The sequence below is a fragment of the Aquarana catesbeiana genome, linkage group LG05 (assembly GCF_042186555.1).
Source record: "Aquarana catesbeiana isolate 2022-GZ linkage group LG05, ASM4218655v1, whole genome shotgun sequence".
In the NCBI taxonomy this organism is placed as follows: Eukaryota; Metazoa; Chordata; class Amphibia; order Anura; family Ranidae; genus Aquarana; species Aquarana catesbeiana.
In genome coordinates this window covers 499,632,331-499,659,601 of record NC_133328.1, presented here as the reverse complement: position 1 = coordinate 499,659,601, position 27,271 = coordinate 499,632,331, and the positions used below count along the sequence as shown (strand labels likewise).

Sequence of the window (27,271 nt, the reverse complement as noted above, 5' to 3'; positions counted from 1 at the left end):
AAAGACCTCAGGGTCAGAAGAAGCCCTGGACCTAAAAGCCACCCAAGCCCAACTCCAAGTCTACCTTGTGGAGGGGCGCCCCCGCTCTCACGGGTGGGGGGCAGGCTTCGGCTGTTTGTGGATGCCTGGGAAGAACTGGTTCAAGACTGATGGGTCATTTCCACTGTGAAATACGGTTACAGAATAGAGTTCCGGAAAATCCCCCCAAATCAGTTTCGCGCACCTTCATGTGCCGATCTTCGGTCCACATCAAAGGTTCCTACGCTTCGCAGTAGAGGGCAGTCATTTCCAATTCGTGGCACTACCATTCGGTCTGGCCACGGCCCCCAGGGTTTTCACAAAGATTCTGGCCCCAGTGTTGGCTTCCCTAAGGTCTCTGGTGCATACTGGTGCAAAACGTGTCAAGAACAGTACGGGTTTTACAACGCCTAGGTTGGATTCTAAATGTGGAAAAGTCGGCTCTTTGTCCGACCCAAGCCTTGGTGTATCTGGGTCTGGTCTTAGACACCGCCCAAGAAAAGGTGTTTCTGCCCCCCTTAAAGGTCGTCTCCATAGTGGAACTCGTCCAGAAGGTGAAAATAGAACTAACACCTTCTATTCGGCTGTGTATGAGGTTACTGGGCAAGATGGTGTCGTCCTTCAACGCAGGGCCATATGCACAGTTCCAATCCAGAGTGTTCCAGAACAATATTCTAAAGGCCTGGGGCAAGTCAACTCGAACCTTGGATCAACCTATGGTTCTATCTGCACAGGTACTATGGAACCTCTCTTGGTGGTTAAGAACCAGCAATTTGGAAAAAGGGAAATCTTTCCCACCAGTAGCCTGGAAAGTCGTAACTACAGACGCCAGTCTTCTCGGCTGGGGAGCAGTCCTAGAGGAGGCGTCTGTTCAGGGAATATGGTCCCAAACAGAAAAGACCCTGCCCATCAATCTATTGGAGATTCGGGCAGCTCGTCTGGCTCTGCGATTCTGGACATCCAGATTGCGGGGTCTTCCTGTCAGAGTCCAGTCCGACAACTCCACGGTAGTGGCATATATCAACCACGAGGGAGGTACCAGGAGTCGGGCAGCCCAAAGAGAAGTAAATCATATATTGACTTGGGCAGAAGAACATGGGCCGTTTCTTTCGGCAGTGTTTATCCCGGGGGTGGACAATTGGCAGGCAGATTTCCTAAGTCGCTAAAAGTTGTTACCAGGGGAATGGTCCCTGCATCCCGAGGTTTTTCTACAGATCTGCCAACACTGGGGGACCCAAGATGTGGATCTGCTGGCATCCAGCTTCAATGCCAAGCTGGACAGGTTTGTATCCAGGACCAAGGATCCGCTTGCTGTCGGGATAGATGCATTAGTAGTTCCTTGGGATCAGTATTCTCTGATATATGCCTTCCCTCCGATCCAAATCCTGCCGCACTTATTACGCAGAATACAGGAGGAACAAAAACCAGTGATCCTAGTGGCCCCAGCGTGGCCCCGGAGATCCTGGTACTCGGAGATTGTGAAGTTGGCAGTAGGGGACCCATTGGTCCTTCCATGCCGTTCAGACCTGTTGTCTCAAGGACCCATATTCCATCCTTCTTTACGGTTGCTGAATTTGATGGCTTGGCTATTGAGACCAGACTATTGAAAGACCGTGGTATTATGGGTTCAGTCTTGTCTACTTGGATGGATGGGGATGGCTGGGTATGGCTGAGTATGGATGGATGAGTATTGCTTAGTATGGATGGATGGATGGCTGGCTGGATGAGGCTGCAATGGGCACATATCAGCACTGTGGGTGCTACAGATCCAGCCCACAGCACTGCAGCACCTGATCTTTCCCCTCTCCCCTCGCACTGTACCGATCGGTACAGAGAAGGAAAAGAGGAACAGGACTTGACGCCGGTTTGTTTACAAGTTATCGCGCCGTCATTTGACGGAGCAATCACGTGGTAAATGGCCGCTGTCGGCGTCCATTTACCGTGATCCGTGATGGTCACGGATATTACCGGGTGCGCGCCCCAGGGGGGAGCGCGATTCTGGGAGGACGACAATGTACTCCCTCCCAGAGTTATCGAGCCGCTCTGTAGCCGTCATTCAGCTATGGCGCGGTCGTTAACTGGTTAATATGTTAACATTGTATTGTACTATCAATTATCTCCTGTAAGACACTGATAATAGTATGGACAGTGGAATGCAACTGCTTAGACCGGCCATACATAGTTCCCGTTGAACCGGATGAGATTCGAACCATTAATGGGCAGGCTGAATGCAGCAAGTTGATAAATGGATTAACTTGGGTGCAACCAGCTTGCTGGATTAGCTTGCAATTATCGCAAACTGCTGCTATAATCGCTAGCGATAATCACGGTCTTCTCCCGGCGGGGATGGTTTTCCCTGCTGAGAGCAGACAATGGCTCGGCAGGATGCATTCCCCTGTCAGAACTATCCGTGTTGATGGGAAATTAGCACTCTATATGGCCTGCCTTATTCTTTGGGGTTAATGAGTATTATGAGTTTGAAAATTTTCAATTTGTGTTCCTTTTAAAGCAGAACTCCAGAAAATGAAAATCTCTGGATTTGTTATATGCCTGCTACTTCACCTAGTTTGACATATCTTTATGTGCATACATCAACTCCCTTTTACCTCTGAAGTAGTGGTAAAGGTTCTCACCAATCTGATAGATGACTATAGGAAGTATGGTGTCTGGAACCTTGCCCAGTCTAGCCAAGGTACAGGTTTTCTTTAACCCCTTCCCACCAACCATCTATTTATAAACGGCTCCCAGAATAACGCCCTGTACTAGAGATATGTTTATAAATATTCTCCCATTTTAATTGAAATCTCACTCTCTTTATCAACATTAACTATTTTTAATCTTTAGGCCTTATTCACACGAGGAGGATCTGCTCAGCGGAGTCCGCCAGCTCAGCGGGAGATAGCTCCATTGATCTCCGCTAAACCAGCGGATGACAGGTCCATCTCTGCTCACTGAGTGGGGAGGGGCCTGTCAGCACTGCTGATTCCTATGGAGAGATGAGATGAAACTGGTCAGCATGTCTGTTTTCATCAGACCTCATCTGATGCGCCAAGACAGATAGTGAACGTATTGCCATATGCTGCTAGGATTAGCAAATAGGAAAGAATATCATATTTACTTGATTTAAATTTTTTTATTTTTTTATTTCAGTTACTGAGATGTGTCAGCGTCTTTATCTGCTGGATTTTATACCTCTTTCATTTGATTTTAATAAAGTATTACCTCATTAGAACAAGTCCAGGATTGTAGTTCTGTCTATTTTTGTTTTTTTCCTAATGATGTCATACTTCCCAGGAGGGCTCAGGAGTGGGGAGGGGTTTTCTTAGCTAAGCACACCCTCCTACCTGCATGCCTAAGCTAAGGGAAGATGGATTCCAGGAAGTAAATGCTACACGAATCATCTGCCCTTACTCAACATGGCCACGGCCAGAAATGCTAGGAGGAAAAGTGATTTCTCAGCAAAATAGCATGGAGACTGGATGCATGGGTCACTTTGCTTTGTTAAAATTATATTAAATAACATTTTCAGTTTGTGGTGCGCAGATACAGTGAAGTCCCACTCTAACAACCTCCACCCTTCACTTGGCACAGGTGGTGGCTCTAAATATGAGCTCCTAGTGATAACTCAAGGTCTCCACTGATGATTGGAAACCAATCAGAATGGTTTCTGATCATGTCATTACTATATCAGCTATAGCATAGTGATCACATGCAGGCTGGAGGCTTCAGTGAAAAAAAATGAATTTGAAAAATGGGAACATATTACACTATTACCTTTTTATGCTTTTGTAAGCCTTATAATAAAAGCAGCAGGTTTTTAAATTGAATACAAGTTGTTATATAGCCTTAAAAAAAAAAAATGATTTAGGCATGCAATTAGTTACGGTGAAAAAAATATATTTTATTCAGTAAAAATTACAACAAAGTTACTAAATGTTGTCTTAATATTGGTCTGCTGTAAAACACAGCATAGCAGGGTTGTTTGGAGAGGCATCACTCAGAGCCAATCAGCCTTTTCCGAAGTGCACATATCCTGACATTAAACAAGCTGTAAGAGAAAAAAGTGATGATTGCTTGTGCTGCTGATCCTTCATTGAGCAGTTGATGGGCTTAAAGTGTAAACATATTTACCTGTTCTGCGCAATGATTTTGCACAGGGCAGCCCTGAACCTTCTCTTAGGTCCCCCAATGGTTCTCTTGGCTCCTCCCCGCTGCTGGGTGCCCTCATAGCAAGCCACTCGCTATGTGGGCACTCATGTGTGCTCGCTGCTGAGCTGTGTGTACATTGACACAAAGAGTCACTTGGCCCCGCCCACACTCTCTTTCCTGACTGGCTGTGATTGACAGTCTCTTAGCCTATGAGGAGGGAGAGAGCAACTTCTCTCATGCACAGTGGCGGATTGAGATCAGGCTCAAGTAAGTATAAGGAGGGGGTGGGGGAGCTATACACAGGTTTTTTTTTACCTTTAATGCAGAGAATGCATTAAGGTAAACTTTTTACCTTTAGAAACACTTTTTAAGAGATTATTTATACAAAGTGTGTGGTGGAGGTGGAAAATATGCCATAAATGACAGGGGTCACAAAACCACCTTGAAAAAATCTGGCTGGTAAAACAGATCCCATACTTGTCTATCAACTGTATTGAAAATAACAACCCCATTAGGGGCAGTTTTTGTTTTTCCTAATACCATACATTGTCTATGCTTTGCTCCTTTTGAGGTTGAAGTAGCTGCTTTTAAAACTGTAATATCTTTAACCATAGTTCTATTTTTTTTAAACAAAGTATGTTTTGTATGAAAAAAAGAAGAAAGAAACTTTTCTTACTTTGTTAAATATTACACTAAACAGGCTCTATATTTTTGCCTAGGTAACAAGACAACTATATGAGCCACTTGTTATGGGTCTCATTCATTGGTTCACTAACAACAAAAAATTTGAAAGCAATGACACGGTGGCTTTACTGGAAGCTATTTTGGTATGTCTTTTCTGGATGATGTCATTTGTTGTTTTTTTGCTTTTTCGGATACTATAATATATTTTTATATGATTTTTACATTTGTCCATGCATGCTCTTTTATATAAATTATTAGTGATGAGCAATTTGGTTCTCTTGAATATAAGTGATGTGTCTAGTTTACAAAAAAACCATACCATTTTATGCATCAGGCCTGGGATCTTGAAATGGTTAATTCCCAAAAGATCACACAGATGAGCATGCGAATGTTTAGGTGAAACCGAGATATGAGCAGTTCGTTTGGACTGTGCATGTATATATGTGTGCGTATGTATTTCTCTGGTGGCTGGATGCATGTCAAACATTTAATTCTACATATCTGCAAAATCATTGTTGATAATAAATCAGTAAGCTGCTTAAGACGGAGATGCTGGTAAAGCTAGGAATTCATGAGCCAGTTTCTCTTGTTCAGCCCTGCAGATTGAATGAGTGTAATCACTCAGTTCCCCCATCCATTCTAAACAGTGTGGATGGAGGATTCTCCCTAGCTGGCTAGTGTACTCTAATAATCACTGCTCATGCGGCTGTCAGAATGCCAGAACAGTGACTGTATCTGATTGGTTGCAGTCACTAATAGGCGAGAAGTTTTTGCCTGGCTCCTTCAATTTTCAGACCGAAGTTTGTCAAGCGAGTTGGTGCCGACAGGGTTACCCACAGCTTGAATTTTGGCCAATTCTGCAGGTAATAGAAATTCAAGCCATGTATGACTAGCATCCACAACCAGGAAACGTCACTGTTCAATGCTGACATGTATTATTTGTACGTAGAGTTTTTTTTATTGTTTTACATATACACAAACTGATTTTGTGTTAAGTAGGAACATCAATATGAACATTAAAGCGGAACTTCACTCCTCTAAAATAACATGAACTTTCTTTTAATCCTTGCGCTGATAGTGTTAGTATATAAATAGGAAGGAATATTATATTTACTTGTTTAAATTCTTTTTTTACATTTCTTTAGTTACCTCCTGGTTTCCGGCCTAGGAAAATGATATTATGCATCCCAAGAGTCTTCAGAAGGGGAGGGGGGGCTTTCTCAGCTAAGCACACTCTGCTGTGTGCATGCCTGAGCTAAGGACAGATGGATTCCAAGAAGTAAATGCTGCATGAATCATATGCCCTTACTCAAGATGGCCACAACTAGAAATGCTAGGGGGTGTTTTTCAAAGTGGTTCTCCAGCAAAATAAAGCATGGAGACATGGATGAATGGGGGAGTTTTAAATAATAAAATGAGTTACATTGTGTTTTAGTTTATGGTGCTAGGATATAGTGTAATTCTGCTTTAACATTATTTGCATTAAGTGAAATATTTAAAAGGAAAGCTATCTGGTCTCCACGGGATACCTCAGGGCTTGCTTAAAACTGCAGCATTTTATGAGCCTGTGGTGTCCTCGATAATGATTGCTGCGTAACTCTGCAGAAGGCAATCCATGATAGGAAGATAGCTTGATCACATCACTATCAACGGGTCAATTGACACAGCTCTCCTATTTCCAGGACATTTTTTTCCCCATTTGATCAAAACGAATAGAACTTTGCTTGTGTAAGGGTCCCTAATGCCGCGTACACACGACCGGACTTTACGGCATACTTGGTTAGACGGACCGGAGTCCGTCGGACAATTCGATCGTGTGTGGGCTCTAGCTGACTTTTTTTCCCCAAAAGTTCGACAGACCTAGAAATGAAACATGTTTCAAATCTTTTCGACGGACTCGAGTCTGGTCGATAAGTCCGCTCGTTTGTATGCTAGTCCGACGGACAAAAACCGACGCTAGGGCAGCTATTGGCTACTGGCTATGAACTTCCTTGTTTTAGTCCGGTCGTACGTCATCACGTACGAATCTGTCGGTCTTTGGTTGATCGTGTGTACGCAAGTCCGTTCATTCGGAAAGTCCGTCGTAAAGTCCGTCAAAGTCCGCAGGACAAAGTCTGCCGTAAAGTCCGCTCGTGTGTATACGGCATAAGTTAACAAGATGGAGTGCACCTTTGTAAAGCACATCACTTTGCTGTATAAATGTACATTGTGCTGAGAAAACATATTGTCGAGTTCACAAAGAGTGTCATAGACACTCTTTAGAATCCTGTTGCATCTCTAAGGCTTAATGGACACAGGACATTTTTAAACCACTCTTGAACGATTTAACTTGACAGAAAGTAACCGACGTTTAAAAATTTCAGTTTTTCCATGTTGCGTTTAGAAGCGTTTTTTCTCCCCTCGTCTTTCAGGACAGCACCTGGAGAGAGCGCAGCTCCACCCACTTTTCCCAGAAAACTGCAGTCAGTTTTTTCTTTAAAGACCGGACGCTTCCACCATGGCCTCAGTTGTAGTGTTTCCTCCACCATGGTGGAAGCGCTGCAGGGAGCCAGGGGTGTGCTACGCTTTCGCCAGGTGGAGAGAGTATGGGGCATACCGGTATTCTTTTTTCTTTATTACAGGCAAGCCCAGCTTCCTCCCTTACATGTGGGGGTTGCTCCGGCGTCCTCCCCTCTTCATACCCGGCGAGGGTCAGGCTGCTGGGGGTCCCTGCTCCTTCAGACCGGCGGCTAGGCTAAGGAGGAGCGGCGTCTCCCTTCATCCCCAAAGCCTTAGCCTTCCTGGTTCCGGTGGCGAGCGCGTCACTACAGCCAGGGGCGGGACTTCTAGCGGCTTCCGGTTTCGGCCGCTGGAACGCAGGAGGAGAGGTCGGCCTCTTCCGGCTGACGTCATTTCCGGCCCTCGCAGCGGCGAGCAGACCAGGAAATGTAAAATAAAAAAGGGCACCAAACGCCATTGTGAATCCTTGCAGCATGGAGGAGGAACAAACGGTGGTGGCAGGAGCAGGAGCCACACAAGTCAGCCAGGCCCAGGTAAGCGGGGACAACGGTCTCTGTATCTTACTCTATGGGCATGTTTTAGTCTCCCTATTTTTAAATTCTGGATTTAAGAGCCTGCAACACTCTTCCTGTAGGTTAATCAGGAAGTAAGTGTGTTTAATTGTTGTAAAGTAAATCTGTGGGGGGATTTACTGGCTGATCTCAAGTAGAGGGGTTAAAGTGTTAGCTCCTCCATTTTTTCAGCATGTTATGGTTTTTTTGTAAGGATAAAGACATACGGTTATTTTCTTATGTTTTTTAGAAAGCCAAAGAAAAGACCAAACATTCCTCCTTTCCTGTTAAAAGGAAATGTCCATCTTGTAAGAATGTACTTAGAGTCTTGGGCAAAGGTGTTATGCAGGACCTGCATTGCAGACTTAGTTAAAGAGGAGACCACTCCTACTACACCTGTGGCTCAGCAAGGAGAATTATTGAACTCCTTCAGAAAGGAATTGGCCGATACCTTTGAGACATTCAGGTCTTATCTTGACAAACGTCCAGCTGCAGGTAGCAGCTCAGTACCTCGTTCCCAGTCATCCGTTTCTGCATACAGAGGGGGCAGTGACTCAGAAGAGGAAGATCATAGTGTGGTTACAGAATCTGAGGAAGAAGCAGAGGAAGAGAAAGAATCTTCTTCTCGCTACAAATTATCCCTAGAGGAGGTGGATGATCTTTTAAAAACTATCCACACTACTCTAAATATTACAGAGGATAAAACCCTATTGTCGTTACATGATAAAATGTTTCAGGGCATGGGTGAAGTGAAGCACAGAGTGTTTCCGGTGCATAAGTTTCTGTCAGAAATAATAAAAAGGGAATGGAAGGACCCAGAGAGGGCCCCTTTCTTTTCTAGATCCCTCAAACGCAGGTTTCCCTTTGAAGAGGATAGCTCCCAGGTTTGGAACAAAAAACCAAGGCTGGATGCAGCTTTCTTTCAGGTGTCGAGAAACACTGACCTTGCGTTTAAGGATATGGGTATTCTTAAGGATCCCATGGATAAAAGGGCAGACTCCCTACTAAGGAAAGCTTGGGATTCCACCCTAGCAAATTTAAAGCCAGCCATGGCCTCAACCGTGATGGACAGGAACTTAGAGCATTGGCTGGAACAACTAAAAGCTCATATCGAGGCAGGAACTCCTTGTAAGGATCTTTTAGAGACACTACCGGTGCTACTGAAGGCAATAGGATACATAGCAGACGCTTCAGCTGAATCAGTTAAATTGTCAGCCAGATCCTCTGCGTTAATTCAACCCGTAGAGCTCTATGGGTGAAGACATGGACCGGGGATACAGCCTCAAAGACCAAGTTATGTGGTCTACCCTTTGAGGGGGATGGCCCGGGTCTTAAGGCCATACTTGAAAGAACGGCTGACAAGAAAAAGGCCTTCCCCATAAAGAAAAAGGTGATCCCTCAGGGCAATAAAAATTTTCGTCCTTTTCGGAAAACCTCAGACACAAAGGAGACAGGATATAAAAGAGGTAAATAGAAAACACCGCGCTAACCAGTAAAATGAATGAAAGCTGCTGCATACAGTTTGACAAAAACAACAAAATAGGCATATGGAAAAATGCAGCGCATGTACAAATGAATATAGGTCTTTAAAATGGTGAAACAGTCAAGAAATAACTAATTGACCACAGGTGCCTTGAAACACAAACGTCCATAGATGGATGTAAATGTCCAACCGCACAGGAGGTATAAGTATTCCAAGGGGTGGTGATGGTCTGATGGTTGTCGCTGTATGATGCCAGGTGTTTTCTGACAACCATCAGACCATCACCACCCCTTGGAGTACTTATACCTCCTGTGCGGTTGGACATTTACATCCATCTATGGACGTTTGTGTTTCAAGGCACCTGTGGTCAATTAGTTATTTCTTGACTGTTTCACCATTTTAAAGACCTATATTCATTTGTACATGCGCTGCATTTTTCCATATGACAGGATATAAAAGACCTTGGAGGTCTCAGAGAGGCAGGGGCAAGTCAGGAGTGTTATTTCGCCCCCCTACCCCAAATACAAAGAGCCAGTGACTTCCTCCGACTGTGGGAGCAAGGTTACAAACCTTCTTTCCACAGTGGCAGAGAATAACAGACAGTCCGTTTATCCTCAAAACGATAATAGAGGGTTACAGACTGGAGTTCTCCCAACCCCCACCTGTTCGGTTTTATATAACTCAGGCTCCCCGAGACCCAGAGAAGCTTACAGCAATGACTACAATCCTACAGGAATTAATTCAGCAGAAGGTGATCATAAATGTTCCCCCCAAAGAAGTGAAACAGGGGTGCTATTCGCACATATTTCTGGTGAAGAAGCCTTCGGGCAAATTCAGATTAATTCTGAACCTGAAGATTCTCAACAGATCTGTCAGGTACAAGAAATTCAAAATGGACACAATCTTTTCAGTAATGGGTCTCCTGACCCCAAACTGTTTTATGGCATCCATAGACCTGAGGGATGCACATCTCCATGTGCCTATAGCACCAGCATCCCAAAAACACCTCCGATTTGCGATCAGGAGGGGAGAGTCTATCCTACATCTTCAGTTCAGAGCTCTCCCTTTCGGGCTGTCATCCTCTCAGAGGATATTCACAAAGATCTTAGCAGAGGCCTTAGCCCCACTCAGAGTAGAGGGAATCTTGATTGTCCCATATTTAGACGATCTTCTAATGTTTGCCAAGACAAGGGACATGTTAGGGAAGGATCTGGAAAGGACAAAGAGACATCTGGAGAGTCTCGGCTGGATAATAAACAAGGAAAGATCAAACATGATTCCATCTCAGATAATAAAATTCCTAGGTTATACCATCGATTTGATACAGGAGAGAATCTTCCTCCCCGAGGAAAAGATAGAAAAACTTCAGAATGCGGTAAAAAAGACCCAGACAAACCTGCCAATTTCCATAAGGGCAGCTATGTCTGTCTTGGGGCTCGTTACTGCATCAGTACTAGCAGTACAGTGGGCACGTTTCCACGCAAGGGATCTCCAGCAGGCAATCCTGAGAAATTGGTCCTATGGAGAGTCCCTGGAAAAGATGATAAAAATGCCCCCTCAAGTTCAGAGGAAGCTCTGGTGGTGGAGGAGCCACTCAAATCTGGACAGCGGCCTGCTCTGGTGTTTCCCCCTGGAGAGGAGGTTGACAACGGATGCAAGTTCTTGGGGTTGGGGCGCCCACCTGGAAGGACAGATGGCTCAGGGGAGTTGGACGAACAGAGAAGCCAGGAGATCCTCCATTTGGAGGGAACTAAGGGCTATTCTCCTAGGACTATGGCCTTTCGAGAAACTGGTCCAGGGTCAACATGTCCAAGTTCTATCAGACAATACCACAGCAGTGGCATATATTACAAGGCAAGGAGGCACAAGAAGCAGGGTCTTGCTAGCCTCGTCCCTTCAGATTTTATCCTGGGCAGAAAACAACTTAAGGTCCCTAACAGCTGTACACTTAAAGGGAGATCTGAATCTAGTAGCCGACTTTCTGAGCAGAGAAAGAATAATAGAAGCAGAGTGGAGTTTGCAACTATACAGAGGATGGCGGTGGAACCTCACTGGGTTCTTCCACTTCGAAAAGTTCTCTTAACCCAGGGACCCCTTCAGCATCCAAATATCGACCAGCTCAAGCTGACAAGGTGGTTACTGAAGAGCAGATTCTAAAAAGAAAAGCCTTCTCAGATAAATTGGTCTCAACCCTTTTAAGTAGCCGAAAAAGGGTTACCAGAGCTATTTATTTTAAAACGTGGAAGTGGTTTAATTCCTGGTGCATGACTAAAAAATTCTCACCACTGGAATTGCTTTCAGTATTAGAGTTTCTCCATGAAGGAATGGAGATGGGTTTGGCAGCCAGTACCTTGAAAGTGGCCGCCTTTTCGGTTTTTCTTGAGAGAAAGTTATCTCAAGAGCCGCTTATAATTAGGTTTTTCAAGGCATTGGCCAGAGCTAGGCCAATGCCTTTTAAATTTTTTCCTAAATGGGATTTATCATTGGTTCTACAGGGTTTGATCAAAAGACCTTTTGAGACTCCAGAGGAAGCGACAATAATATTATGGTCGATCAAATTAGTTCTTTTGGTAGCAGTTACCTCAGCCAGAAGAGTAAGCGAGTTGCAAGCTCTAGCCATAATAGAACCCTTTTGCTATATATTTCCAGACCGGGTAGTGCGAAAAACTGACCCGGGTTTTCTGCCAAAAGTTGCAACTGCTTTTCATAGGGCACAAGAAATAATTCTACCTACCTTTTGCCCTACACCATCCAACTCTGAGGAGTCTTTCCATACTCTGGATGTGAGAAGGTGTTTACTTCATTATTTAGAAATCACGAGAGAGTTCGGGAAGTCAAATTCTCTTTTTATTCTTTTCTCTGGATCACGTAAGGGTTATAGTGCTTCCATAAGCACTATAGGCAGATGGCTGAGAATGGCTATAAGTGAAGCCTATAGAGCTTCAGGGGCTGATCCTCCCACGGGGTAATGGCCCATTCAACAAGGGCAGTAGCAACATCCTGGGCGGAAAGAGCAGCGGCTTCTCCAGGTCGGATCTGTAAAGCGGCCACGTGGACAAGTTTCTCCACCTTCACCCGCCACTACAGGTTGGGCTTGCTATCAGCATCGGAACAATCGTTCGGCAGGAAAGTCCTGCAGGTGGTGGTCCCACCCTACAGTAAGTACTCTTTTATCATCTCCAGGTGCTGTCCTGAAAGACGAGGGGAGAAAAACCCTAGTTAGACTTACCGGTAACGGTATTTCTACGAGTCTTTCAGGACAGCGCCGATGACCCGCCCTAATTGTTTTATAAAATGTGGTGTTATTGCTATGTTTTGCTTATCTAATTTCAGCATGGCTGGAGGTACTCTGGGAACAACTGAGGCCATGGTGGAAGCGCCAGGTCTTTAAAGAAAAAACTGACTGCAGTGTTTCCTGGGAAAAGTGGGTGGAGCTGTGCTCTCTCCAAGTGCTGTCCTGAAAGACTCGTAGAAATACCGTTCCCGGTAAGTCTAACTAGGTTTTTTTTTCAAATAATCAAAAATGTGTATCCATTAAAAATGCCTGGAAATGAAACGCCGCTAAACGCAAGTTGCTGCATTTACACGCGTTTACAAGCGGTTACAGGCATTTGCCGTTTCAAGTGCCTCTGAACATCCGTCCCGAACGCGTTTTTTTGCTTTCCAAAAAATGCTTCTAAACTCAACTGCCTAGAAACAACTATAAACGACCCTGTGTACATGTACTGATAACATAAAATGGAAAGTTCAGGGGCAGCTGAAAAAACACCCAACTGTTCCTAAACGTCCGTTTACCAGCAATAGTGTACATTAAGCTTTAAAGTTTTCACAAGAGGCAGACATCACTGAGTTCCCTGCTTGCCTAGCTGTCACAAAAGCAGGCACATAGGGCAAGGAGTTTTGTTGTGTTGTGGGCAGAGCCTGATGGGGAAATTTGAGAGGCTAGTTTCCCACTGGGTCTGCCTCCCTTGTGATTGAAAGCCGATGGTGGTGGGCAAATTGCATCGTTGTTAGACAGCCCCATAGTGTGTATAGAATCTGCCTACTACCGTCTGCTGTCAGTCTCAAGGGAGGGGTACCCAATGAAGAACTTGTGATTCACAGTGGACAGCCTTGGCTGGAATCCATAATGACTAACCAGCTGTATTGCAGCTACGGCATTCGATTGCTGTCCACTGTCAATCACACGGAAGGTAGACCTAGGAGCACAGGTCTGTCAGTCTCCTCATCACACACCACAGATTGTCCAAATTTTAGCTCTGCATCTATGGTTGCCCAGACACTGGCGGCCTGTGTCCTAGCACCCAATGAAGCGGCCTGGGTTATAGCAACCAATAGAGGTAATTTGTACACGAAATAAAAATAACTCCCCCTCCCCCCCAACCCACACTCTTCCTCTGAACTATGGCCTGTCTTGGTACACCAACTTGTAGTTGTTCTTATTTACCTCCAGTTTTTTTCTCTAAAAACATTTTTGAATTTTTTGCTGTTGAAGCTACTCAATGAGAAAGTGGCATAAAAAGAACAAACTGAATCTGTCATACTTGTTGAAACTGTTACCAAATCTGTCTAATGGCTTTCCTGAATTAAAGGAGATGTAAAGGCAGAAATGTTTTATCTTAATACAGTCTATGCATTAAGATAAAAAAAAACCTTCTGTGTGTAGCAGCCTCCCCTGCACCCCTCAATTACTTACCTGAGGCCCTTCTCTCTCCACGAATGTCTAAGCCGTCCGGAACACTCCTGATTGGCTGATACACAGCAGCGGTGCCATTGGCTGCTGCGGCTGTCATTCAGTGTCAGTCAGCCAATCGGGAGAGAGAGGGGTCAGGGTCGGGGCGGGGCTCTGTGTCTGAATGGATACACGGAGCTCTGACTTGGCTCAGGTGCCCCCATAGAAAGCTGTGGTCTATGAGGGTACTCGATAGGAGGGAGGAGCCCAAGAAGAAGAGGATCCAGACTGCTCTGTGCAAAACCAACTTCACAGAGGAGGTAAGTATGACATGTTTTTTTTTTTTTTAACAAGACTTTACAATCACTTTAAATGCAGAACTTTCTAATATACTGTATGTAATAATACCACCAGAAAATTGTTGCAAATGCTTTATTGCTTTGTCACTTTTTTTTTTTATTCGTAATTTACCACTTTAAAATAAACCTATTATAAACCTGGCTTGTGGCTTTTCCATTTGTTTTTTGGCAGCATTTCCAGAATTAAAAAAGTTGCAAATGTTGACAAATAGTTTTTTTTGTTCCTGTATCCCTTTATTTTAAATTATTTTTTTCCCATTTTTTTATATGCATGATAAGTTGCCCTATATCTGTTTATTGAATCTTTTCTCTCCTCTTTAAGGATGGTATTGTGGATCCTGTTGATAGTACACTACGAGACTTCTGTGGACAATGCATTCGAGAATTTTTGAAGTGGTCAATAAAACAGACAACGCCACAACAGCAGAAAAGAAGCCCAGTCAACATGCAGTCTCTATTTAAACGGCTTTACAGTCTTGCGTTACACCCAAATGCATTTAAGAGGCTAGGAGCTTCTCTAGCATTCAACAACATATACAAAGAATTTAGGTGGGCAGTACATTGCTGCTGACATATTTTCAGCAAAGATTATCTCATCTTTGAATTAATTTAAGTCAAAGCAGTCTACTGTCTCATTAAGTTTTTCTCATCTTGGATTAAAGCATAAATTAAAATAGTTTTTATATGAATGTGATTACTAATCCCCTAATTTTTAGCTGTCTTGTCTCTTAGAGAGGAATCAGCGCTGGTGGAACAGTTTGTGTTTGAAGTGTTAGTGATTTTTATGGAAAGCCTAGCACTGTCTCATGCAGATGAAAAATCTTTAGGTGAGAGTAAATTCATCTACTGGACAGTCTTTCTTTCTGTACTGGATTTTGTTTTTAACTTTACATGCATTTATATTCTTCATCTCATCATAGGAACTATTCAGCAATGTAGTGATGCCATTGACCATTTGAAACGTATTATTATTCACAAAGCTTCGTTGCTGAACAAGAAATCCAAACAACGCATACCAAGGTGCTGTTAGTCATGTGTACGCTTTACACATAGGGTGATGTTGATTATTACGTTGGACAGCTAATTCTTTTTAACTTCTTGTTTTGTTTTTTCAATTCTTGTGAGAAAAAGACTCATAATAGATATTAAAAACGTTATAATTTCAATTGTATTGTTTTTACATTTAATAAGTCATTAAATTAGAGTTATTAAAGATTATTGAATACATTTCAGTTACAAAGTGTGTCATGGTAAATAATAAATTACAAATGTAATCTAAAACAAATAATGCATTTAGTATGTTTTGTCGTCTTTTTTTTTAAATATAGAGGGTTTCCTCCAGGCAAGTCTCCCTGTCTCCTGGACATTGTCCTGTGGCTGTTAGAACAATGTGGGCGCCCTCAGGCTGATTGTAGACACAAGGCAATGAAGCTGTTCTTTGAGTTTGTGCCTTTATTACCAGGTATCTTACTATGAATGCTAATCTACCTATATACTGATCCTTCTTAAAGTAATATTTAGATCTTCAAATACCTGTTCTAATTTATTTGTATTAAAGTTATTAAAAAGGCTGCACAAGCTAATTGAAATAAACATGAGTAAAATTATATGTGAAGTTTTCTGGAACTGTCCATGTATTAAAGTACATGTAAATGCTATCACTAAAATGTTTTACAAGTTTTAAAATATTAAAGCATGTTTAAAGCCCAAACTATTTTTTTCCCTGATCGTACATCACCATACATAGAGAACTTAATATTAATTTCTACTTTGGTTATGCTGCCATTTTCAGGTGAATGGACACTGCCCAAAAAATGCAGCAATCCTACCCCAACATCCCCTGATCCACTTACACTTAGTTTTGTGGGCTCTATCTGGATCAGTCACTGAGGCCAGCTGGCCAAAGGGGAGCAGACCCAGCATTCAAGTTTGGCCTGTAACATTTGTCTGATGACACTGGATCCTGTGGGCAGCGATCTCTGGCGTAGAATGTACCTGAATTGAAGAAAAGTCTTGCGAGCTACCAGAAAAAAAATCACTTTGTCTTTTATTATATATATATATAGATATAGATAGATAGAGATATATATAGATTAATGTGTATGCAGTAATTTTCCAGCTGCTGGCACTGATCACATTCCCATATAGTTGTGCTAAATTAAATATTTAATTAAACTTATGTGCTGCGCTATGCTCTGCAAACAAAATTCCTTCCTGTGAACCGGTGCAATATATATTATCTAGTCAAAAAGAAGAATAATACATTACAATAATATGCACACTTAAAGTGCTAACAATGTATACCGTATATTGCACAGGTTGACACGAAGGAATTTTGTTTGTAGAGTGTACCTGGTAACCTCGCTGGCTCCCCTGGAAGGGTAGTCAAGTCCCGTCCCTGGTGGATGAAGACTAGACCTGTTGGCCCTGTGCCTCTGATTGTAAAACTTTGTGGCAGCTTCTTCTGAGTGTTCTCAGCATGAAGGGTCGGAGGAAAATCCTCAGGAAGATGCTGTTGAGGATCTAGAATCCTCTGTGGCCGAATCCTCCCAGGAGGAATCTCAGGATCTATGGCTGTCTCAGAAGTGTCACACTGATACATTCATTAAAGGAACACTAAAGATATATATATATATATATATATATATATTTTTTTTTTTTTTTAAATAGCAAACATGTTATATACGTACCTCCACTGTGCAGCTCGTTTTGCACAGAGTGGCCCCAGACCTGGTCTTCTGGGGTACCTCGGCGGCTGTCTCGGCTCTCCCCCACAAGAATTTAACACCTTGATGCGAGCTCCCTCACATGGTGTTGAGTGCTTGCGGGCGTGCTCCCGTGATACAGCCGGCGGCTATAGCCGCTCACTGTATCACTGGGCCCCGCCCCCCCCGGCGTGCCACGTCATTGGATGTGATTGACAGCAGCGCGAGCCAATGGCTGCGCTGCTTTCAGTCCATCCACTGTAACCAATCAATGGCCAGGCTGAGTGGCGTAGAGGATGTTGGGGGCGAGCACGGGACTTTCGAGGGGTCAGGTAAGTAAAACGGGGGGCTGGTATTGTCGGATGTTTTTTCACCTTAATGCATAGAATGCATTAAGGTAGAAAAACTTTTACCTTTACAACCCCTTTAAATAGCACGTCTTAGGGAAATTCATTTGGAACTAAAACCTCACCCCAAACAGTTGTTCGTTTGTTTTTTTTTGTTTTGTTTTTTTTATCTTCATATTGCTGCAATTTATAGTCTTTACAGCTGCTTTAGGTCACTTTTTGCTGTTATGTGTATTCAATGCTAAACTCTAGTAGATCTGTGTAACATTTTGGTAGTACCGAATGTTAATATGTATGATACATTTTTGGTGAATTTCAGAAAGTAAATCTGTATCTGCCTGGTTGGATGAGATTATTAAGAACGATGGCATCATTTTCGTGATTAATAGGTTTGAAGGTGCAGGCAATATGAATGCAAGAAATTGTGGAATATTGCACATTGCCACACTCCATGAACTGAAAGAGGTCTTCACCCTAACAGCTGTAATAAAGTGGATGGACATGTTGCTTGCAGCTTTGGACTGCTACAATACGTTTATTGGCATGCGTGTTGTGAAGTCACACACATTGCTAGGTAAGGAAATACTGTTTATTTGTTTCTTTTATTTCTGTATGTGTCTGGTATGTGACAGTTCTCATGTGGCCTTTTTAAAAAAAAAAAAAAAAAAAGGCAATTACAATCTATATTAGGACCGCAACTAACAATTATTTTCATAATCGATTAGTTGGCTGATTTTTTGTTTCCATTAATTGGATAATTTATAGAAAAAAAAATGAAGACTGTATTGCACCTGCACAGGTAGCGGTAGCAGGCCCTAACACCAGCACCTCACAGGTAAGCCTGAAGTGTACTTTACTTGCTTGCACAGCCTGTGAGTGTTCTCCCCCTTGTAACCAGTAGGGACTAGGTGAAGGGGGCACATTTTCCTTTCCTCCCGCACAGGGTGTTTTGGAGTGTATGTGGCGCAAAATTTATTGGGTCATTTATTCTCTTGCAAGCCAAGACTTAGGACAAGGCCCAAGCGCATCCACCAAAAAGGAAATGTGCGGTTTGCGGAAGCAAATTGAGCTCCTCATGGCATCAAAGCAGTTTGCCGCACCTGTTTAGAAAGCCTAGTTAGGGATGACCCAGTAGTCTCCGGTCAGAAAATGCTGACTTCTGTTAGAGATGAGCTTACGTCTACGTTTAGTTTATTTAAGACTTTTTTTTAAATCAAATAGGATTTTTTTGAAAAGATACAAAATGATTAAAAGCAGTACGGGCACACATTTGTTTTCACAAATTAGTCTTATACCCTCAAAACATAGATCTATAGCAGAAGAAAGCTCATTTAAGACTCTAATTGACAAGTTTAAGTCCCCTCAGAGGGTCTGTCTCCAATTAGGACTTCAGATCCCAGCGCTCCACAGCAGAGTGCGGACAGTGAAGACTCTGAGGCTGAAGCCAGGAAGAATCAGGGTCAGATACAGGGCACAGGGATAGAGAATCCGCAAGGGGCTCGAGGTATAAGTTATCATTGGAAGATGTAGTTGACTTATTAAAGGTTATCTATATGACACTTAATATAGAAGATGTGTAATAATTGTCTAAACATGGCCTTATGTACAAGGCTTTGCATAAGAAAAAGTCTAGAGTTTTTCCCGTGCATAGTTCCCTTCTTGATACTGTCAAGCTGGAGTGGAAAAATCCAAAGAGAAAACCTTTCTTTTCTGGTAGCCTAAAAAGGTTTCCATTTGAAGAGGACACAGCGCAGCCATGGAACAAAAATCCTAAGTTAGACGCACCTCTTTCAGAGGTTTCAAAAAACTCAGACCTGGCGTTTGACGATATGGGCACGCTTAGGGATCTGATGGATAAAAGAGGAGATATCCTTCTTCACAGAGCCTGGGATTCAGCCATTGGGATTCTTAAACCAACTCTGGCCTCCACTTGTGTAGCCAGATATTTAGATGTATGGTTGACACAAATACAAGCACATTTGTTGTCAGGTACCTCTAGAAAGCAGATTCTGAAATCTTTCCCTCTCCTCTTTCGTGCAGCGAGGTTTTTGGCTGATTCTTCTGCAGAGTTGGTAAAAATGACAGCTAGGACTTCAGCCTTAGTGAATTCAGCCAGCAGAAGCCTATGGCTTAAAACCTGGTCAGGCGATGCTGCCTCAAAGTTGCGCCTATGTAGTCTTCCCTTAACAGGCGATCATCTTTTTGGCCCAGGTCTACAAGAGGTGCTGGGATGTACGGCCGATAGAAAAAAGGCCTTTCCAGAGAATAAGAAAAAGCCGACAGCCAGAAAGTTTTTTCGTGGCCAAAGTAGGCAGCAGGGTCCTAGAGAAAGGGACGATAGGCCTAAAAAACATTGGACAGGGCACAACACCAGAGGTAGAGGGGGCGTCTTGTTTAACGCTCCTCAACAATCCGCCAAGCCACAGTGACTCGTGTCTCCCAGTGGGAGGAAGGTTGAGGGCTTTCCTCCCACAATTGGCAGCAGTCACCTCAAGTCCATTCATCCTGGACCTAGTGACTAATGGGTACAGGCTGGAATTTTCTTGCCAGCCACCAAAGCGTTTATTGGTCACCTTCCCTCCCCAAGATCGGGTAAAAGCGAGGGCCCTTAGTCTCCCAATTGGGTATTTGTTAGATCAAAATGTCCTGATCCCAGTTCCCCGGTCAGATCAGGGCAAGGGATTTTATCCCCATATATTTGTCATCAGAAAGCCATCAGGGAAAATATCGGCTTATCCTGAACCTCTGGTCTCTAAACCATTCGATCAGGTACAAGCACTTTAGTATGGAGTCTGTGTTTGCAATCAAAAACCTGCTTTACCCAAACTGCTTCATAGCCACTTTGGATTTGAGGGATGCCTATCTGCACATCCCTATCCATCTAGCCTTCTAAAGATTCTTGAGGCTAGCGGTCAAGATGGGAACAGAGATTTGGCACTTTCAATTTCAAGCCCTCCCCTTGGGCCTGTCTTCAGCCCCATGCATTTTTTCAAAGGTGTTGGAAGAGGCACTAGCTCTGCTAAGGTTAAAGGCGATAATTATTATCCCTTACCTTGACGACCACCTAGTGGTGGCAGAGTCATACCAAAAGTTATTAGCAGATCTCCAGACTGTACAGGACTTTCTTCAATCTCTAGGCTGGGTAATAAACAAAGAGAAGTCTTCCTTAATTCCGGCCCAGAAAGTGACATATCTGGGTTACGAATTTTGCTCAGTAGACCAGAAAGTGTTTCTTCCGCAGGAGAAGGTCTCAAGAATGATGCAAACAATGTCAGCCTTACAGACCAATCAGTCGGTCTCTCTGAGCAGTGGGTCTTATGACTTCATGCTTTCCCGCAGTGCCATGGGCAAGATTTAATCAATGCCCTTTACAGCTGTTTCTGTTAAGGAACTGGGACAGAGACACATGTTCCCTGGAATTAAGGGTCTTGTTACCCTCCAGGGTAAAAAAAAGCTGTGGTGGTGGAGGACAAACCTGCACCTTACAAGAGTTCTATCATGGTCCATTCCTATATCCCAGAGGATCACAACGGATGCGAGTTCCTGGGAATGGGGAGCCCACCTCAGCAACACAGTGGTACAGGGAGAATGGTCCTCAGTGGAAGCAAGAGCTTTTTCGAATCAGAGCTTCTAGCGGTTTAGAGAGCCTTGCAGGCATTTCAGACAGATATCAGGGGTCACAATCTCCAGATTCTATCCGACAATATCGCTACGGTGGCGTACCTCAACAAACAGGGAGGTACAAGGAGTCGGATACTTCAACCTATCGCCAAGGAGATTTTATCATGGGCAGAAGGAAATCTAGCCTCAATTACAGCATTGCACCTGAAGGGCACACAAAATTGTCTGGCAGATTATCTCAGCTGCTACCGGGTCGAACGAGACAATTGGTCCCTTCATCCCGAAGTCTATGCAGGTCTCACCGACAGATGGGGAGGTCCCAAAGTGGACTTGTTCGCAAATCAGGATAATCGCAGGACAGAGAAGTTCTTTTCTCTAAACCTAGTGGATCGATCATTGGGGATCGATCCTCTAGTGAACCCGTGGCTATTTGGCCTCTGATATGCCTTCCCGCCGATCAGGCTTATTCCGGATGTTCCTTCTAGAAGAAACAGATCTTATCCTAATTGCCCCTTTCTGGCCCAAGAGACCGTGGTTTTCCCTGCTCCAGACTCTGGTCTCGGAGCCTCCACTGAGTCTTCCGAGGAGAGAAGACTTATTATCGCAGGGTCCATTGTCGCACCCACAGGTGGTTACCTTTTAAACTTCACTGCCTGGTATCTGAAGAAAAGATATTAAGCACCCAGGGGTTCTCTGACAAAGTATTCAAGACCCTGGTAAATTGCAGAAAACCAGTCACTAGAGCTATATATTCCAAGGTTTGGAAATTTAAGAAGAAATTTAACTCGTGGTTATCTGAAATTCAAAGATAGACGCTTGATGTTCCTTCAATTTTAGAATTTTTTCAGGAGGGTGTCGACAAAGGTCTTTCAGTTAGTACCTTAAAGGTACAGGCAACAGCTATCAGTGTTTTTCTCCAATTTTCTCTCTTGGAAAATCCCACTATAGCTAGATTCTTCAAATCAATTTCTAGGTCCAGGCCAGTAATGGTTAGAAGTTGTCCAACCTGGGACCTGTCCCTGGTGCTTCAAACTCTGGTAGAATTCCCCTTTGAGCCCCTAGAGCAGTGGTTCTCAACCTTACTAGTGCCGTGACCCCTTGATAAAATTTCCCAAGTTGTGGGGACCCCTAACAGTAAAATTATTTTCGTAGCGTGGGTTGTCAGCACCCAAAGCAAGACAAGTAATTTGCGCCCCTAACCCCCGGACATTTAGCGCTCCCGGAGTCCCTTCCACTCGTACAGTATTAACCACTTAAGGACCGCCTAACGCCGATTTACGTCGGCAAGGCGGCACGGGCAGGCAAAATCACGTACATGTACGTGATTTGCCTCTCGCGGGTGGGGGGTCCGATCGGACCCCCCCCCCGGTGCCCGAAGCGGTCCCGTTCTGTTCCCCGGCGATCCGAGATGAGGGGGAGGCCATCCGTTCGTGGCCCCCCCCTCGCGATCGCCGCCGGCCAATGGGAACACTCCTTTGCTGCTGTATGCTAAACAGCAGCAAAGGAAATGATGTCATCTCCCCTCGGCTCGGTATTCCGTTCCAGCGCCGAGGGGAGAAGACATCAATGTAAGTGCACAACACACTACACACACAGTAGAACATGCCAGGCATACAAAACACCCCGATCCCCCCCCCGATCGCCCCCCGATCCCCCCCCAATCACCCCCCCCCCCGTCACAAACTGACACCAGCAGGTTTTTTTTTTTTTTTTTTCTGATTACTGCATAGTGTCAGTTTGTGACAGTTACAGTGTTGGGACAGTTAGTATTACCCCCCTTTAGGTCTAGGATACCCCCCTAACCCCCCCTAATAAAGTTTTAACCCCTTGATCACCCCCCATCGCCAGTGTCGCTAAGCGATCATTTTTCTGATCGCTGTATTAGTGTCACTGGTGACGCTAGTTAGTGAGGTAAATATTTAGGTTCGCCGTCAGCGTTTTATAGTGACAGGGACCCCCATATACTACCTAATAAATGTTTTAACCCCTTGATTGCCCCCTAGTTAACCCTTTCACCACTGATCACCGTATAACTGTTACGGGTGACGCTGGTTAGTTTGTTTATTTTTTATAGTGTCAGGGCACCCGCCGTTTATTACCGAATAAAGGTTTAGCCCCCTGATCGCCCGGCGGTGATATGCGTCGCCCCAGGCAGCGTCAGATTAGCGCCAGTACCGCTAACACCCACGCACGCAGCATGCGCCTCCCTTAGTGGTATAGTATCTGATCGGATCAATATCTGATCCGATCAGATCTATACTGGCGTCCCCAGCAGTTTAGGGTTCCCAAAAACACAGTGTTAGCGGGATCAGCCCAGATACCCGCTAGCACCTGCGTTTTGCCCCTCCGCCCAGCCCACCCAAGTGCAGTATCGATCGATCACTGTCACTTACAAAACACTAAACGCATAACTGCAGCGTTCGCAGAGTCAGGCCTGATCCCTACGATCGCTAACAGTTTTTTTGGTAGCATTTTGGTGAACTGGCAAGCAAGCACCAGGCAGCGTCAGGTTAGCGCCAGTAGCGCTAACACCCACGCACGCACCGTACACCTCCCTTAGTGGTATAGTATCTGATCAGATCAATATCTGATCCGATCAGATCTATACTAGCGTCCCCAGCAGTTTAGGGTTCCCAAAAACGCAGTGTTAGCGGGATCAGCCCAGATACCTGCTAGCACCTGCGTTGTGCCACTCCGCCCGGCCCAGCCCAGCCCACCCAAGTGCAGTATCGATCGATCACTGTCACTTACAAGGCACTAAACGCATAACTGCAGCGTTCGCAGAGTCAGGCCTGATCCCTGCGATCGCTAACAGTTTTTTTGGTAGTATTTTGGTGAACTGGCAAGCACCGGCCCCAGGCAGCGTCAGGTTAGCGCCAGTACCACTAACACCCACGCACGCAGCATACGCCTCCTTTAGTGGTATAGTATCTGAACGGATCAATATCTGATCCGATCAGATCTATACTAGCGTCCCCAGCAGTTTAGGGTTCCCAAAAACGCAGTGTTAGCGGGATCAGCCCAGATACCTGCTAGCACCTGCGTTTTGCCCCTCCGCCCGGCCCAGTCCAGCCCACCCAAGTGCAGTATCGATCGATCACTGACACTTACAAAACACTAAACGCAAAACTGCAGCGTTCGCAGAGTCAGACCTGATCCCTGCGATCGCTAACAGTTTTTTTGGAAGCTTTTTATTGAACTGGCAAGCACCAGCGGCCTAGTACACCCCGGTCGTAGTCAAACCAGCGCTGCAGTAACACTTGGTGACGTGGCGAGTCCCATAAGTGCAGTTCAAGCTGGTGAGGTGGCAAGCACAAGTAGTGTCCCGCTGCCACCAAAAAGACAAACACAGGCCCGTCGTGCCCATAGTGCCCTTCCTGCTGCATTCGCCAATCCTAATTGGGAACCCACCACTTCTGCAGCGCCCGTACTTCCCTCATTCACATCCCCAACCAAATGCAGTCGGCTGCATGAGAGGCATTTTCTTTATGTCCTCCCGAGTACCCCTACCCAACGAACCCCCCCAAAAAGATGTTGTGTCTGCAGCAAGCGCGAATATAGGCGTGACACCCGCTATTATTGTCCCTCCTGTCCTGACAATCCTGGTCTTTGCATTGGTGAATGTTTTGAACGCTACCATTCACTAGTTGAGTATTAGCGTAGGGTACAGCATTGCACAGACTAGGCACACTTTCACAGGGTCTCCCAAGATGCCATCGCATTTTGAGAGACCCGAACCTGGAACCGGTTACCGTTATAAAAGTTAGTTACAAAAAAAGTGTAAAAAAAAAATATATATATATATAAAATAAAAAAAAATAGTTGTCGTTTTATTGTTCTTTCTCTCTATTCTCTCTCTCTATTGTTCTGCTCTTTTTTTACTGTATTCTATTCTGCAGTGTTTTATTGTTATTGTTATTATGTTTTATCATGTTTGTTTTTCAGGTATGTAATTATTTATACTTTACTGTTTACTGTGCTTTATTGTTAACCATTTTTTTGTCTTCAGGTACGCCATTCACAACTTTGAGTGGTTATACCAGAATGATGCCTGCAGGTTTAGGTATCATCTTGGTATCATTCTTTTCAGCCAGCGGTCGGCTTTCATGTAAAAGCAATCCTAGCGGCTAATTAGCCTCTAGACTGCCTTTACATGCCCCCCCCCCCCCCCCACCGTCTTCCGTGTTTTTCTCTGGCTCTCCTGTCTCAACAGGGAACCTGAGAATGCAGCCGGTGATTCAGCCAGCTGACCATAGAGCTGATCAGAGACAAGAGTGGCTCCAAACATCTCTATGGCCTAAGAAACCGGAAGCTACGAGCATTTTATGACTTTATGATTTCGCCGGATGTAAATAGCGCCATTGGGAAATTGGGGAAGCATTTTATCACACCGATCTTGGTGTGGTCAGATGCTTTGAAGGCAGAGGAGAGATCTAGGGTCTAATAGACCCCAATTTTTTCAAAAAAGAGTACCTGTCACTACCTATTGCTATCATAGGGGATATTTACATTCCCCGAGATAACAATAAAAATGATTTAAAAAAAAAAAAATGAAAGGAACAGTTTAAAAATAAGATAAAAAAGCAAAAAAATAATAAAGAAAAAAAAAAAAAAAAAAAAAAGCACCCCTGTCGCCCCCTGCTCTTGCGCTAAGGCGAACGCAAGCGGCGGTCTGTCGTCAAACGTAAACAGCAATTGCACCATGCATGTGAGGTATCGCCGCGAAGGTCAGATCGAGGGCAGTAATTTTTGCAGTAGACCTCCTCTGCAAATCTAAAGTGGTAACCTGTAAAGGCTTTTAAAGGCTTTTAAAAATGTATTTATTTTGTTGCCACTGCACGTTTGTGCGCAATTGTAAAGCATGTCATGTTTGGTATCCATGTACTCGGTCTAAGATCATCTTTTTTATTTCATCAAACATTTGGGCAATATAGTGTGTTTTAGTGCATTAAAATTTAAAAAAGTGTGTTTTTTCCCCAAAAAATGCGTTTGAAAAATCGCTGCGCAAATACTGTGTGAAAAAAAAAAATGAAACACCCACCATTTTAATCTGTAGGGCATTTGCTTTAAAAAAATATATAATGTTTGGGGGTTCAAAGTAATTTTCTTGCAAAAAAAAAAAACTTTTTCATGTAAAAAATAAGTGTCAGAAAGGGCTTTGTCTTCAAGTGGTTAGAAGAGTGGGTGATGTGTGACATAAGCTTCTAAATGTTGTGCATAAAATGCCAGGACAGTTCAAAACCCCCCCAAATGACCCCATTTTGGAAAGTAGACACCCCAAGCTATTTGCTGAGAGGCATGTCGAGTCCATGGAATATTTTATATTGCGACACAAGTTGCGGGAAAGAGACAAATTTTTTTTTTTTTTTTTTTTTTTTTTTTGCACAAAGTTGTCACTAAATGATATATTGCTCAAACATGCCATGGGAATATGTGAAATTACACCCCAAAATACATTCTGCTGCTTCTCCTGAGTACGGGGATACCACATGTGTGAGACTTTTTGGGAGCCTAGCCGCGTACGGGACCCCGAAAACCAAGCACCGCCTTCAGGCTTTCTAAGGGCGTGAATTTTTGATTTCACTCTTCACTGCCTATCACAGTTTCGGAAGCCATGGAATGCCCAGGTGGCACAAAACCCCCCCAAATGACCCCATTTTGGAAAGTAGACACCCCAAGCTATTTGCTGAGAGGTATAGTGAGTATTTTGCAGACCTCACTTTTTGTCACAAAGTTTTGAAATTTGAAAAAAGAAAAAAAAAAAAAGTTTTTTCTTGTCTTTCTTCATTTTCAAAAACAAATGAGAGCTGCAAAATACTCACCATGCCTCTCAGCAAATAGCTTGGGGTGTCTACTTTCCAAAATGGGGTCATTTGGGGGGGTTTTGTGCCACCTGGGCATTCCATGGCCTCCGAAACGGTGTTAGGCAGTGAAGAGTAAAATCAAAAATTCACGCCCTTAAAAACGCTGAAGGCGGTGATTGGTTTTCGGGGTCCCGTACGCGGCTAGGCTCCCAAAAAGTCTCACACATGTGGTATCCCCGTACTCAGGAGAAGCAGCTAAATGTATTTTGGGGTGCAATTCCACATAGGCCCATGGCCTGTGTGAGCAATATATCATTTAGTGACAACTTTGTGCAAAAAAAAAAAAAGTGTCACTTTCCCGCAACTTGTGTCAAAATAT

The 27,271-nt window shown here is 44.0% G+C and overlaps 1 protein-coding gene across 2 annotated transcripts in view; it reads left to right on the top strand.

Moving 5' to 3' along the window:
* Positions 1–27,271, top strand: part of PRKDC (protein kinase, DNA-activated, catalytic subunit) — a 712,087-nt gene that overhangs the window by 197,912 nt on the left and 486,904 nt on the right. For both annotated transcript variants that reach the window (XR_012244521.1, XM_073631567.1), the window contains exons 26-31: positions 4,887–4,994; positions 14,738–14,964; positions 15,148–15,242; positions 15,336–15,435; positions 15,744–15,877; positions 17,787–18,041. Coding sequence is in view for 1 of the 2 variants with exons in the window: in XM_073631567.1 (XP_073487668.1) it covers positions 4,887–4,994; positions 14,738–14,964; positions 15,148–15,242; positions 15,336–15,435; positions 15,744–15,877; positions 17,787–18,041 (919 nt within the window). In the remaining variant the exon portion in view is untranslated. The remainder of the gene's footprint in view (positions 1–4,886; positions 4,995–14,737; positions 14,965–15,147; positions 15,243–15,335; positions 15,436–15,743; positions 15,878–17,786; positions 18,042–27,271) is intronic.